The following is a 15,613-nucleotide window of genomic DNA, read 5'->3' as shown; positions in this document are numbered from 1 at the left end:
ATTGAAAACTGAAAGAAATCAAAAATCGAATTATTGAAAACTTATTTTGAAGCCAAGTTTTTATTTTCTTGTTGTTGTTTTTTTTCAGAAAAAAATTACTCAAAAAGTACAGCTGTCTAAAGCTCAAACACTAAATTACTCTTAAAGATAAATCTATATCAGCAACATATTAGCAAAATTTTTAAAACCATTTTAAAATCATTTTTAGCATAAACAAATACTAGTATGATAGCGCAATTGTGAGAAGAACTAGTTGATGTTTTAAATTAGTTAAACTACATCTTAAATTTATTCTTTCTAGAATATAGCTACTACATAGTCTGCTACTTTCTAGAATACAGCTACTACATAGTCTGCTGCATTGCTACTACATAGCACACTATATAAATATTACATAACCTGCACATAGTGCAATACATCGATACTATATAGCTTGTGGGCTATATATAAAACATAATATGCATTACTTATGACTTCTTTAAATATTAATCAATAGATTTAATATACTTTAAATAAATTTTAATCACCGAATTACATTAGCTAACACCTTTAAATTTGTATAACCAAAACTTTTAAAATCAATAATAAAAATACTATTTGGGTTTTCTAAAAAATATTAATTGGCAAAAGTTAAAAGTAGTAGTATAGCCTGCACAATGGAGAAATTAGTCAAAATTTTATATTAGTTTCAGTTCAGGTTATTAGCAGGTGAATGATGCTTAGTGAACTAGTAGGTTTCTAAAGCCCTATTTTCCTTAAAATGCATATTTATAAAAAAAAAAATCAAGTTTTACAGATATCACTTATACATGGATAAAAAAATATATTTTAGGTATCTTTAGTTTGGACCTTAGAGAAGGGTAAACATTGATTGTGTGTGTATATGTGTAAGTATATATACATATATACCTATATATATTATTATATATATAGGTATGTATATATATTTACACATATATAATTTATATATATATTATATGTATATAAATATATATCTATATATATATATATATATATCTATATAACTATATATATATATATATATATATATATATATATATATATATATATATATATATATATATATATATATATATATATATATATATATATATATATATATATATATATATATATATATATATATATATATATATATATATATATATATATATATATATATATATATATATATATATATATATATATACATTAGGGTGCATCAAATGCCCCATACTTTCAAAAATTGATCTGTCCCTATTCTTAAAACTTTCAATTGGTTCTCACAAAACACTCTGTTAAATTTTTTCAAAATTGAATGAGATTTAGAGGGGCCACCTTAAGTCTGAAACTTGCAATGATACCCTAAACAGAAGAAAAAAAGGTTTTTCAAATGTATGTCATGTTGGATCTCAAAAGAAGTGAAATTTTATATAAATTTCAAAAATAATAAAAATTTTACACAAGAATTATTATTTTAAATTTTATTACATAAAAATTATTATTTTTTAACAAAAAATTATAAAATAAAATTTTTTTAATGGTTTTTGTCAAAAAATTTTTATAAGTCATTTTTAACAAAAAATGATATTTAATTTTGTAATTTTTATAAAATTTTGCTTCTTTTGAGACCCAACATGACATACATTTGAAAAACTTTTTTTTCTTCTGTTTAGGGTCTCATTGCAAGTTTCAGACTTGAGGTGGCCCCTCTAAATCTCATTCAATTTTGAAAAAATTTAACAGAGTGTTTTGTGAGAACCAATTGAAAGTTTTAAGAATAGGGACAGATCAATTTTTGAAAGTACGGGGCATTTGATGCACCCTAATATACATTTAAAAAAAGACTAAAAACCAATCTCTAGTTAATAATTAGAGATAATACAACAATAATTAAATTATTATTAATAATAATTTGTTAATATTGTATTATTTCTAACCATCAATTAGAAATTAAAATGCTATAGTTTGGCAACAATCATACATATGATAAAGTGATTAAGAAGCACTAATAAACAAGCATTTATTTAGGCTAAGTATGCAGCTTGTTACTTCTATTATTATTATTATAATATATATATATATATATATATATATATATATATATATATATATATATATATATATATATATATATATATATATATATATGGATGTGTGTGTGTGTTTTGAAAAAAACAATTTTTAAACAAAAAGAATAATACAAATTTTTTTACGTTCATATGTATGATGAAAAGATTCTTTACAAAAAAAAAATTACTGCGATAGGAGAAAGGGAACAAGAAACCCTAAAATCTTAGCCCCCTTTACCCTAAACGTTAGGGCAATGAGTTGAATTATTTATCTTTTCATAAATACAAACTAGATATGCATTCATTGACAGATTTCAAATTTTATGTTTAAATTATTCAGTATTCATTTTTTACCACTATGTAAAGAATAACCCTCCCTCAATTTGAGGGGGCTACAAACTTTACATAGTCATAAAAACTGAACACTGAATAATTTAAACATAAAATTTAAAATCTGTGGATGAATACATAACCAGTTTATATTTATGAAAAAAAAAAATAATTCACATGTATATATATATTATATATATTATATACACTTATAATATCTTCCTAATATAGAAACACTTAAAAAACTTAAGGTAATGTTTTTTACTTATTGTATACTATCTTTATCTGTGCTTATTGTTTACATAAGTTTGTAACTCTTCCTAATGTTATCTTATTGCTTATAAATATATTATCTTTATATTTTAATAGTTATATTTTATTTTCATTTTGTTAGTATAGTTGTTTCACCTTAAGCAGAACAGCTTTGAAGATTGTTACATTTGTAACTTACTGTTGATAATTTCAAATTATATTGTGTATAATTTTTTTGTTATTTTTAGTCGAATCTACACAGCTTATCACTGGTAAGTTTGTATCAGTTTGTATATGTTAATGATTATAGAATATAGAATATTTCAAATGTTGATAAATGTGAAGAGTATTTTGCATACTTATTTACTATTCTTGTTTTAGTTTATTTAAACTGTTTGTTTGACTTTGTTAATAGTTATTTGATTATAAATTAGTTTACCTTATGTTTACAGTTCCTAAAAATTATATTTGCATTATTGATGTTGAAATACTAGTTGTAACCATTACTTGTTTATAGAAGGTATGAGGTTTTTAAATTATTTGAAATTTTTTTGGTTTATATAATTTAGTATATTTTTTTACATTATTCATAATGTTATTAATTTTTAATAAATTATTATATATTATTTCTTTGTTTAGAAAAATTGAATTGAAACTATAATATATTAAGTCTTTATATATACTTTTTAGAGGCATTTTAGGGTGGATACTCCAACTTGCATCTTGTAATGTGGTAAGATTTGTGAAGTTCTCCCTTTTCAAATAAACACAATTTAAAAATTTTTTAAAAATTTTTATTGACATTTTTTTCAAGTTTGAATAAGAAGGGGGGGGGGGGGGGGGAGGGGATCATTGGGCTTGGCACACGTCCCTCACCTAGCAAAATAATCTTGAATCTTTTTCAATAAACCCAATTTAAAACCTTTTTTCAAATATCTTATAAATTTTTTTTTTAGGTTGGATAAGACTGGGCGGGTGGGAGGAGGGGGTGCGTTGGGCGTGGCACATGTCCCACCTCTAATGTCAATTTATACACCACTTGTATATGCTGTAAAATAAGAAAATGTAATTTAAACTTTTTAACACAAAATATAATCAATGTTTTTGTAGGTTAAAATATTTGTAAGAAAGTAACATTTCACTACGAGGGTGTTAAAGCGTAACAAAGACATCCACCCTTTAATCTAAAATAGACCACTAATATTTGGAAATGGAATGGAGCAAATTAGATTAACTTTTTATGTATAAAGATAACATATTTTATCAGAAAAACACTCTTTTGTGTGAAAAACTTGTATTTTTTTAAGGTTACGATGGTGTTTCGGTACCCCCTCTGGCCCTCTAGACACCTCTTTTATCTATAGAGTTATGTGAACTTGTAACCTACTCTTACATCTATCTTTTGATACCAAGGTATAGGCATTTGGATAAGATTTTACAAAGTTATAACAATTTCAGTGAAAAAAATTTTAGAACCAGTTTCTTCAATAAATCCATATATCGAAAATTTGCTACTAAAATCGTCAAAACTTTTTTTTAAATTGTTCGTTTTTAATAATTTTTCACCATTAAAATACTGTATTGAAGGGCTTTCGAATGATATATAACATTCTAGTATATGCTCAATTTAAAAAAATCAGTCCACGTTCCAATGTATATTTTATTTGTAGAATACACACACAATTTATATAAAAATTATATTAGTGTATTCTACAAATAAAGTGCTCAATATTCATTAAGAACAGAGCAATAATAAATTAGTAAAAACACCTATCGAATTTTTGACTTCTATACAATCTATATATATATATATATATATATATATATATATATATATATATATATATATATATATATATATATATATATATATATATATATATTTGTGTATATAGTATATAATATATTATACACACACACACATATATATATGTATATATATATATATACATATATGTATATATACATAATATACTGTATGTACAAATAATGTGTGTATATATATATATATATATATATATATATATATATATATATATATATATATATATATATATATATATATATATATATATATATCATTGGGTGGACAATGTCCACCCAATGATATTAAAACAATGTGCTAATGTACTATCTTTACCTCTAACAATTATATACAACAAATCACTATCAGAAAGATCGATTCCTCATGCATGGCGCAATGCAAATGTTACTCCACTATTTAAAAAAGGTGATACCAATGAACCAAGTAATTATAGACCAGTTTCTCTTACATCTATTCCATGTAAATTAATGGAAAGCTTAGTAACCAATGACATTGTAAATCATCTCTCAAAACTAAATTTAATATCTCAATCTCAACATGGTTTTGTAAAGAATAAAGCATGTGTTACAAACTTATTAGAATCCAATGATTATATTACAAAATGCTTAGCTAACAAAAATGCAGTAGATGTGGTATATCTGGACTTTTCAAAAGCTTTTGACACAATCTCTCACAAATTATTAATCATCAAGCTTAAAGCTTATGGAATAGTTGGAGACCTTCTTGATTGGATTGAAGACTTTCTCACTGATAGAAAACAGAGAGTAGTACTTGGAGAACACGTATCTGATTGGGCTCACGTTACTAGCGGTGTCCCACAAGGCTCAGTTTTAGGCCCAATACTTTTTATAATTTACATCAATGACTTGCCAGACAATTTAAAATGTGTCAGTAAACTATATGCAGATGATTCGAAACTAATGAATGAGCTACGAGTAAAAAATATTCTTAATGATACCACTGACATTCAAACTGATTTAAATAAAATCACTGAATGGACAAAAGTTTGGTTGATGAAGCTGAACCTAGAAAAATGTAAAGTTATGCATATGGGAAGTAACAACCCACGCTCAAACTATTCACTTCAAGATACAACCAACTATTTAAATTACGATTTAGAAAAATCAGATGTAGAAAAAGATCTTGGTATATTTGTTTCAAGTAATGCTAAATATTTTAATCAAGTTATTCATGCTAGTAATAAAGCTAACAGAATGCTTAATATGTTAAAAAAAACATTTATATCAAGGGATTTAATGTTATGGACTAAGTTATACAAAACATATGTCAGACCTAACCTGGAATATGCAATCAGTGCTTGGTCACCTTATTTAATGAAAGATATAAAGATTATTGAGAAAATTCAAAGACGATCCACAAAAGTCCCAACTATATGCAAACATCTTTGTTACACAGATAGATGTATCTTATTTCAAATTCAAAAACTGGAGGATCGTAGAATAAGAGGTGACTTGATTCAAAAGTTTAAAATTGAAAAAGGTCTTACCATCATTAATTGGCACAATGAACCAATTATACGTCCAGCTCGATGTGGTCAACGAGAACAGTTTGTACGCGAATTTAACAGAAATTGCGATCCACGATATCATTTTTTTAGTAATCGTGTTGCTAAGCATTGAAATGCACTCAATGATGCAACAGTTAACTGTTCCTCGACTAACGAATTTAAAGGAATGCTTGACAGTTCAATTAATAGTTGCCTATAGTCATTATATGACTTAAATAGGATCTGTATCCTATTTGCAACTCATATACTATTACTATTATTACTATTACTATATATACATATATATATATATATATATATATATATATATATATATATATATATATATATATATATATATATATATATTCATGTATATAGTATATAATATATTATACACACACACACATATATATATATGTATATATATATATATATACATATATGTATATATATACATATATGTATATATATACATAATATATTGTATGTATAAATAATGTGTGTATATATATATATATATATATATATATATATATATATATATATATATATATATATATATATATATATATATATATATATATAATACAGATATTTTTTTAAAATTTTGTGTATGTTAATGTTATTTTGATAAGCTTTTTTTTGTAAAGAAATTGTAAAGTACCTTATATAGCCACATATACAACTTAGAGTCTTTATAGCAACCAAATAATATTTTTGTATATGCATTTTGCGTCATATTTTTAGATATGAATAGAATTCCGAGAAATGACACCTTCTTTGAAAATCTGCGATGGAGAAAATTAAGTTTTTATAAGGGACGTACCGGAATTTGTGATTTTAAGGTCACTCCGGTTCCAACCGGGATAACTATATTTCAGGCCGGAATGCCAGAATTTATTTTTACCTTTTTTTTTTAAAGATATGTGACGCAGACTATCTAAATTAAATTAAAAAATCATTGTTCTAAAGGGAAATGAAGAACTAAAGGTAAACCTAGGTAATAATACAAAATTCTTAACAAGCACAATCTAATTTTATTTGCAGTAAATTACTGCAGTGACGTATCCTGGAATTTTCGGTGTTTGAGCTAACTTCCAGACATGGATCCAAACATTTGTATGTTTATACTTATGTCAAATAATGAGACTTTACAAAAAATTGCAATGATTAGAGGCTAAGAACGAAAAAGCCCTTTGACTTCCATCAATATTTTTAGCGCTTTTTTCATCAAAAATGTTACCTGCCTCTGAGAAGAAGCATTAAGAAACATTAAGTCTTCTTTTAAATGTTATTTAAATTTTTAATAATTTAAAAGCATAGGATGCCTAATATTGCAAATATTTCATTTTTAACCTAAATAGAAAAATAGAAAACAAAGAATTAAATTTAAATATAAATATTATGTAGGTTAAAACTTTCATAAAATAAAATTATAAGAAATAAATAAAAACAACATATTAGATTTAAATGAAACAAGAATCAAATTAATGCAATAGGTTATATAAATATTATAGGTTATAAAAATATATTATGTAGACACGATGCCGAGGTGCAGGCTTTCACTTTCAATATTTATTTACAAATCCGGCTCCAGCCGGAATTCAAAATTTCCGATTCGGTACAGACCTAGTATAGTATGATAAATCTATTTCGCGCGTCTCAACTTTTGGCAAATATTTGCGATGTTTTTTATTAAGGCAATACACGATCGGCTAGGATAAGGACCCGGTCAGATATAAGTCCTTTACCTACAGTGACTTATATCTGACCACATCCTTATTCTAGCCAGTTTTCAGAAGCGCTGAATTATTTTATGTAAGGTAGTATTGGTAAGTTTTTAAAATTTGTTAAAATGTAGCGACATGTCGTGTTTCGTCAATTTGCACACATTTTACAATGTTATCCTTAAGATCTAATAAATATATATAAAAATGCAATCTGACTGGCGCAAGTAGAAGATAAATGTCTTACCATCAAGCTTCTTCGTGTAATAGAGAAAAATATTATTTTACAAGCTCCAATATTATACAAAAGAGTGAATCTAAAAAGTTTAAAAAGAAATAAAAAAATTTAAAAAGTTTGAAAAAAGAGTTATCAAGTTTGCAAAAAAGAAAAAAACGTTTTAAATAAAAAAATTACAAATCGGTACTTACACGTACCGTAATATTAATTAAATATAAAAATAACGTATTGTATAACGTAAATACAAAAATTTACAACTCGGTATAGGGGAAGTGGGGGCTTAACCGCATATAGAGACACAACCTTTTTTTAACATTTCCCTTTGAAAAATGTTATCTAACATAGCAAAAACAATACGACGCGTAGATAAAACAGTTTCCTTCATTTCGCTTATGTAAAAAAAAAAAGAGTGCCTTTTGCGTTTCTGAGAAGTTGTGCATAATATTGTTTATTTTGATAAAAATATTGTATTTACATTATATTTTTCCAAACCTTTCTTTTGAGGATTAAGAAATATTTGATTTTAGTGTTAAAGATATGTGTCATCAGCGTTATTTCATCAAGTGAAAACAATTTTAAAATTAACATAACCTAATAAGCGAGCTATAAAACTGTAGTCTTTCTAAAAACTGTCCACTGGGGGCAGAACTGCATAGACGCACAGGAGGCACAACCACAATATTTATCAAAGCTAGGTAATTACGAATAATAATAATTACAATCGTCACACTTGAATGCGTTCATGTAAAAACTTGAATAGAAATGAGATGTTGGAAATAAGATTTCGTATTTTTTTATTTAATTTTTATAAATGAGTTTTTGATTAAAATATAAAGCTACGAGTATAAATTGATATATTGTTATATATATGTGTATCTGGTGATTATTATATTATTATATATTGTAGGTGTTTGTGCAGTTGTGCCTCATAATGGAGGCAAAACCGTTTTTTTCACTAAGTGTAATTTTTGTGTAATAACATTTTCAAAAAACATTTAATTTTTTTATTAATTGCATCAATTTAAAACTTAATAATGTGGTTATTAAAATAAACTGTTAAAAAACATATTTCGTTTTTATTTTCATATAACATTAATCCAAACGTTACGGGGGTGGTTATGCCCATACTCCCCCTATATACGTATACATATTCAACACAATACGGAATATATATTTATATATATTTAAATATTTAAAAGAGATTCAAGAAGGTTCAAAACGTTTTCAAGATTTAAATTCATCTATTTATATTTTTTATACAAAATTAAAACAGACAGACAAAAACAACGAGACAGATATATCATAAAACAAAGTTCTTTTTGTTTTTTAAAAAAATGAAAGAGTGCTTTGCTTAATTTTAGTAAGCGTTTTTTTATAGGTCTTTTAAATAATCAATAGATTTTATTTTTTTCAAATTTTTGTCAAGAACAGTGTTCTACAAGCGTGATCCCCAACATGGAATTGAGAAGTCAAATTTTTTAGCGATGTTAGTGAAATGCAGCAATTACTTATTGAGTGTCTTGTTTCATATTTATGATTAATTAGAGATAAATTTTTATAAAAATATTTTGGAGTTATTTCATTCTGAAGTTTAAACATAAATAATAAGTTATGGTAGATATAGAGTTCATTTACGTTTAGCGCATTTATTTCCTTGAATAACGGCTTAGCACTTTTGTACCTATATGCGCCCAAACCTAATCGACTTTAGTTTTGTATAAATATTTTTTAGGAAAGATGAATGATTGTTTGCCCTGGCAATATTACGATAGTTAATATGACTATGTATAAATGAATAGTATAAATTTTTTAAACATATTTCATTCAAAAGATATTTTGACTGAAAAATTCAGAATTAAAATTAAACATTCTTATTGATTTTAATTCTGAACTTTCTCATATTCTCTCTAAGCTATTTAATATCTCCTTCTTAAATGGAATTTTTCCTGACATTTTAAAATTATCTCGTTTCATTTCAGTATATAAAAATGGCTCAAAACTCTTATGTACTAACTATAGACTAATTTGAATTCTATCTAACAATCTTAAGATCCTTGAAAAACTAATGTATTCTAGATTATACTCATTTTTGAGTTCCTTTAACTGTTTAATTTTCAGTTTAGATTTCGATCATAACACTCTAATTGCAACGCTAAGTATAACCGAAAAAATAAAAAAAAGGCACTGGATACGGGTCATTTCGTTGTTGGTGTTTTTATCGACTTACAAAAAGCGTTCGATACTGTTAATCATACGATTTTAATTTCTAAACTTGAACATTATGGAATCCGAGGAATTGCCTGTAATTGGTTTCAATATTATCTTTCAAATCGGAAGCAGTTTGTTTGCATTAATGGTTACAAATTAAATAACAAACACATAGCTTGTGGTGTTCCCCAGGGTTCTGTTCTTAGCCCTTTATTGTTTTTGATTTATATTAATGATCAAAATAACACTATCCACTTCTCATCAGTTCATTTGTATTCTGATAATACTAATATCCTGCATATTAATAAGTCTAAGTATTATTAAGCATATTAATAAGTTTTGCATATTAATAAGTGTAAGAATATAAACTTAGATCAAAAAGGTTTAGTTCATTGCCTAAATGCAGACTTAATTTCTCTGAACTTGAAAAAAACTGAACAAATATTTTTTTCATCTCCAAGACAAAAACTTTCATACAACAATCATATAACTAAAACTAAAATTAATAATTGACTTTTATATCCAACACAAGTTGTTAAATATCTTGGTACTTTTATAAATTCGAATCACTCATGGAATTTTCATATAGATGCACTCCATAAAAAATCTAATCGAGCTAATGGTATGCTTTCGGTAACTCACCATTATGTTGATAAAACTACCTTTAAGAATCTGTATTTTGCAATTTTTCAGTCTCATCTCAAATACTATTGTCAGGTTTGGGGAAAAATTAGCAACTGTAATATTATTAAATTGTTATCAGCTAAGCGCAAATCAATCTGAATAATAAATTTTTAACTCCATAATACAGAAATTTCAAACTTCTTCAAAAAAGCTTAAAATTCCAATCTTGTCAGCACTAGTTAAATTTGCTGATCTTATTTTTGTTCTTGACTCCCTTTAACAAAAATTTAATTTTCTTTATTGCAACCTTCTTCACTAAAACTCAATTTATACATTCACATTTAACTAGAAACATCAGTAATGGAAAACTAACTGTACCTCCAATTAAAACTTTGAGGTATGGTAAGTATTTAATTACACATCAGTGCATCAGTGAATGGAATCGGTCTTGCGTGTAATGTGAATGAGTTTGAGAAATTAAAACTTAAAAATAATTTATCTTCATTTCTTTATTTTAAACAAAATAAATTTAAACAGATTCTAAAAAAAAAATTATTTTAAAATTTTCATCATTATTAACTTCTTTTAGCTTTCATATTTTACTTAATCTTCTTACTATTCTTATAGAAACTTTATGATTTTGTCATCATTATTTATTATTTTCATTACCGCTATTTCTATTATTATTATCATTACTATTACTATTATTATTATTATTATTGTTGTTGTTATTTCTATTATTATTATTATTATTATTAATTTACTGTACTCATAAAGTTTTGAGTTGCAAATAAAAAGTTATAAGCAGTTTTAAAAGCTCTTTTTAATAATCAATTATGTTCTTTATTTAATTATATTTAAATTTTAGATATTTTGCATAACGTAGTAAATTTTAATTAAAAAAAATGAGTAAAGCAGGCCATACAGGACGGAGAAATAAAACCGTAGTTGCCAATTTATTTATACCTATGAAACAAATTAGCAAAATGGAAAGAGTTAAATGTTCCAAGTAACTGATATTGTTAAAGAGATAAAAAATTCTCATTTATCTGTTGCAGCAGTTAGAAATATACAAAAAAAATCAGCTGGTGTAGTAACATGCATTTCCTTGAAACTACCTGTACGAACTAGGTAATACAACTAAAAGTATAAATATAATGTACATTACAAAAAAAATTGAACTATGTAACTAATTTTATTATACAATCATAAAAATAGATTTCATTTAGTAAATTACTTTACTCTAAATTTATTCAAGTTATCATAATTTCTTTGTGCTTTATTTAAAGGTGGGGATCAACTGTAGCATGCTTAGGTAGAATACAGAAAAATAAGCAACTATTAAAAACATTGGCTATTTCTGAAAACAGTGGACTTAATTCAGCAACAAAAAATATTCTTCTATCAGATGTTTTTTGGGACAGGGTTGAAGATTTTTTCAAATTGCTGTCACCAATAGCTGATGCAATAAAGAAAACTGAATCAAATACTCCCATGTTATCTACTGTTGCGGAAACTTTTCACTACTTGGAAGACCATATTTTTAAAAACTTAACAGTTAGCCCATTCTCAAAAAAGGAAGAAGCCAAGAAAATCTTCAAGAAAAGAAAAGATTTTTGTTTAACAGAAATTCAATTGGCTGCCAATATACTAGATCCCAAATTTCAAGGCAGAGTCTTGACTGGAGAACAAAAGGTATTGACTACACATAATTCATATATGATTCTTAAAACCAAATACATTTTAGCCTTGGGCATTAAAAGGAAAATTTTAAAAAAATTTAGAATTATATTAAATACTATTTCCAAATTTGAAAATATTATTTAAATTGATAAAGTAATTGTAAAATTATTGAAAGAAAAATCTTTTTTTAGATGATGCATGTGAGGCGATACACAATATTGCTGCAAGTATGTCTGAAGTAAACAAGGAAATGATGTTTGACTTGGCTAATTACCAATCAAACGGTGGTATACTTTCAAAACCTTTTATTTGGACTGCAGTTGGAATAAGTCAACCCATAAATTGGTGGAAAGGGTTGTGTTTCTTTACTGAATTATCAAAAGCTGCATCTAGAATTCTTCCGCTACCAGCTTCAAGTGCAGTATGTGAGAGAAGTTTTAGCACTTACTCTAACATTCATAGTGCAAAAAAAAATCGCTTAACGACTGAAAGGGCTGGAAAACTAGTTTTCATTTCACAAAATTTAAAACTTGAAAATGTTGAAAACACCAGTTACGAAAATGGTACAAGCATAACTACTCCTCAAATTAATAACGCAAGTGTAAATAAAGTTCCTAGCACTTCAATGCCTTGGTCAGAGTCTGAAACAGTTAATATAGAAAGTGACAGTGACTTTGTTTATGAATCATTAGATGAAAGTAGTCTAGTGCGGGAAGACTCGGACTCAGAAAGCACATACATTTAGAATATCTTTTATAGTTTAAATACATGTTAAAATTACTAAATTATTGACTTTTTTGCTTAAATATTTATACTTTTTTAATTGAGTATATACTACACTACACAGTGCTACACTACTTAGCACTAAATTAATAACGAATTAAAACTAATAAAACATTATTATTCAAAAATATTAGTATATGTAAATTAAATAAAGTCAAGGCTTTTTTTATAAGGGCTTACCGGCAATATAACTCAAAATACGTAACAATGTAAGACTAAATTATTACATAATAAATATTAGTGTTGACTATTTCTTTAAAGATTTGAAGTCTGATATTATATAAACATAATATTGTATACTAGTATATTTTAATTATGAAAAATGGTTATTTTGTCATGGACAAGTATAGTTTCTGTATAAAATGAGTGTAATATTTAGGATGTACAACAATATTTAAGAAGTAAAACATGACAAATAAACATTCTCATACAACATACCTAGATTTATAACTAACTTATTACTAAACACCTAATAAATATACTTAATAAATAGCTCTTTAAATTTTTTATTAAAAACATTAACTTTAAATTGGTGTTTATACATTGTATTTGTGATTATAATGATCATATACTATAAATAGACAGAATAAAACAAAAACTCTTCCAAATTATTTACCAAGAAAAATAGAAAACTTGTTTAAAAAGTAAAAAAAAAACACAAAAAAAAACACACAAAAAAAAAAATAAAACGCAAGAGGAAAAAAACGCGTTTTTTTGCAACTCTACGTCCAACTACTTCAAGCTGATAGTTGTCATAATCGAAATCATGAAATTTATTTGCGTAATTCATGATTGATTCACACTAGTCTTAGTATATTTATACTTCGTGACCAAAATTAAATCCATCATACTCTCTACATGCTCCTAATACAATGTTAGAATTTTCTTGTGCAAAATCATATAAATGTGAACCAGGATGATCTATAACGTATTTATTTACCTCATCTAATAATGAATTATCTGATTTAAAATTTAAAAATGCTTCTAAAATATTTGTTTGATCATATAAAAGATAGGCATGATGAAACTTTTCAATATAATACAAAAATTCTTGAGGCAAGATATGTTGACCAAGAGTAATATATACAACATCAACTTTATTTTCATATTTTAATTGTTGAAAATTACATAGTAGGAATAATTGATCTTTATTTGTTTCAGTATCTCCATAGATAGTGATCCCAATATTGGTAAAATTGTTAGTTTTTAAATGATTAACAATTTGTGAAACTACGCCATTAGCAACATCATCATGACTTAACGTTAGATCGGGTATAATACGCTCTACTTTGGCATGCTGATCAAACATTGACTGTAGGAAACCATCTAACTTTTCGATTTTTAATCGTGCTATTTTTAGTAGTATTGGATCTTTTATATTCCTTTCTTCTATTTTTAAATCGCCATATATATCTAATACTTGTTTAGGATTTATATATCGATCAATAGCAACTGAAGGAGAATTTGTAATAGCATAATTAATATCATTGCCAGCTAATAAATGGTTAACAAATTCTTTCACTTGATCAACTGATAGAGTTTTTCCTTCTTTACACAAAAAAATAACATTCTTATCAGCAGGTATGACTTTGAAATTTGGAGCTATTTTCATTTTTCCGTGGCAATTAAAAAGCATCGCTTTCATTCTGACAAAATCTCCTGATTAGATTCATAAAAACCTAGACCTATTAGCTCAAAATTTTTATATTCATCTATAAAATTTTTATATTCATCTATTGTGTGTAACCATTACATAAGGTAATAAAAGTTCAAAAAAATCGTTATTTACTAATTCTTAAGCAATACCAGGATTTTCTTTAATAATATTAAATTCTTCAGTTGTTTTTATTTTATTGAGAAACTCTTTTTTTTCTTCTGGGGATTTTAAAAAGTTAGGTTTGCTATTTTCTTGATTAAAAGCTCTAATTTTTCTGAGAATTCTGCTAAAGAAGCCGATAATCTTTCATCATGCACTATTTTATCTATTTTTGAAATTAAATCCCCTTTACTAATATCTGCAAATATTTTCATAACTATTACCAAATAATTAGTTTAATACCTATTATTATATTGAAGCAAGCATATAATAGCAAGCTCTAAATATTTATATATATACATATAAATATATATATACATATAAATATATATATATATATACATATATATATATATATATATATATATATATATATATATATATATATATATACACATACATATATATATATATATATATATATATATATATATATATATATATATATAAATGTGTGAAAAAACAGAGACTATCGGGGACTTTACAGCAATTTACGGGTACACAAAATATACCCATTATTATTTGTCCCTGTAAGTTTATGTTAT

The 15,613-nt window shown here is 25.4% G+C and overlaps 1 protein-coding gene and 1 long non-coding RNA gene across 3 annotated transcripts in view; one reads left to right on the top strand and one right to left on the bottom strand.

Annotated features, from left to right (window-relative positions):
- LOC100214913 (uncharacterized) overlaps positions 1-7,342 on the bottom strand; it is a 46,157-nt gene extending 38,815 nt beyond the window's left edge. Inside the window, exons 1-2 of one of the 2 annotated variants that reach the window (XM_065793282.1) lie at positions 7,237-7,342; positions 6,654-6,929 (exon numbers count right to left, since the gene is read on the bottom strand). Coding sequence is in view for 1 of the 2 variants with exons in the window: in XM_065793281.1 (XP_065649353.1) it covers positions 5,987-6,116 (130 nt within the window). In the remaining variant the exon portion in view is untranslated. Of the gene's footprint in view, positions 1-5,986; positions 6,293-6,653; positions 6,930-7,236 lie in introns of those variants that run through there. The other variant, XM_065793281.1, reaches the window with a different exon arrangement.
- A 354-nt stretch (positions 7,343-7,696) lies between these two features.
- On the top strand, positions 7,697-8,924 carry LOC136078169 (uncharacterized). The gene is made up of 2 exons (XR_010637586.1): positions 7,697-7,821; positions 8,482-8,924. It is a non-coding gene; the product is annotated as an uncharacterized LOC136078169 (long non-coding RNA).
- Positions 8,925-15,613: the final 6,689 nt, after the last annotated feature.

The sequence above is a fragment of the Hydra vulgaris genome, chromosome 03 (genome assembly GCF_038396675.1).
Source record: "Hydra vulgaris chromosome 03, alternate assembly HydraT2T_AEP".
NCBI classification, from domain to species: Eukaryota; Metazoa; Cnidaria; class Hydrozoa; order Anthoathecata; family Hydridae; genus Hydra; species Hydra vulgaris.
The sequence above is the reverse complement of the archived record's forward strand: the minus strand, read 5'-3'. Positions and strand labels throughout refer to the sequence as shown.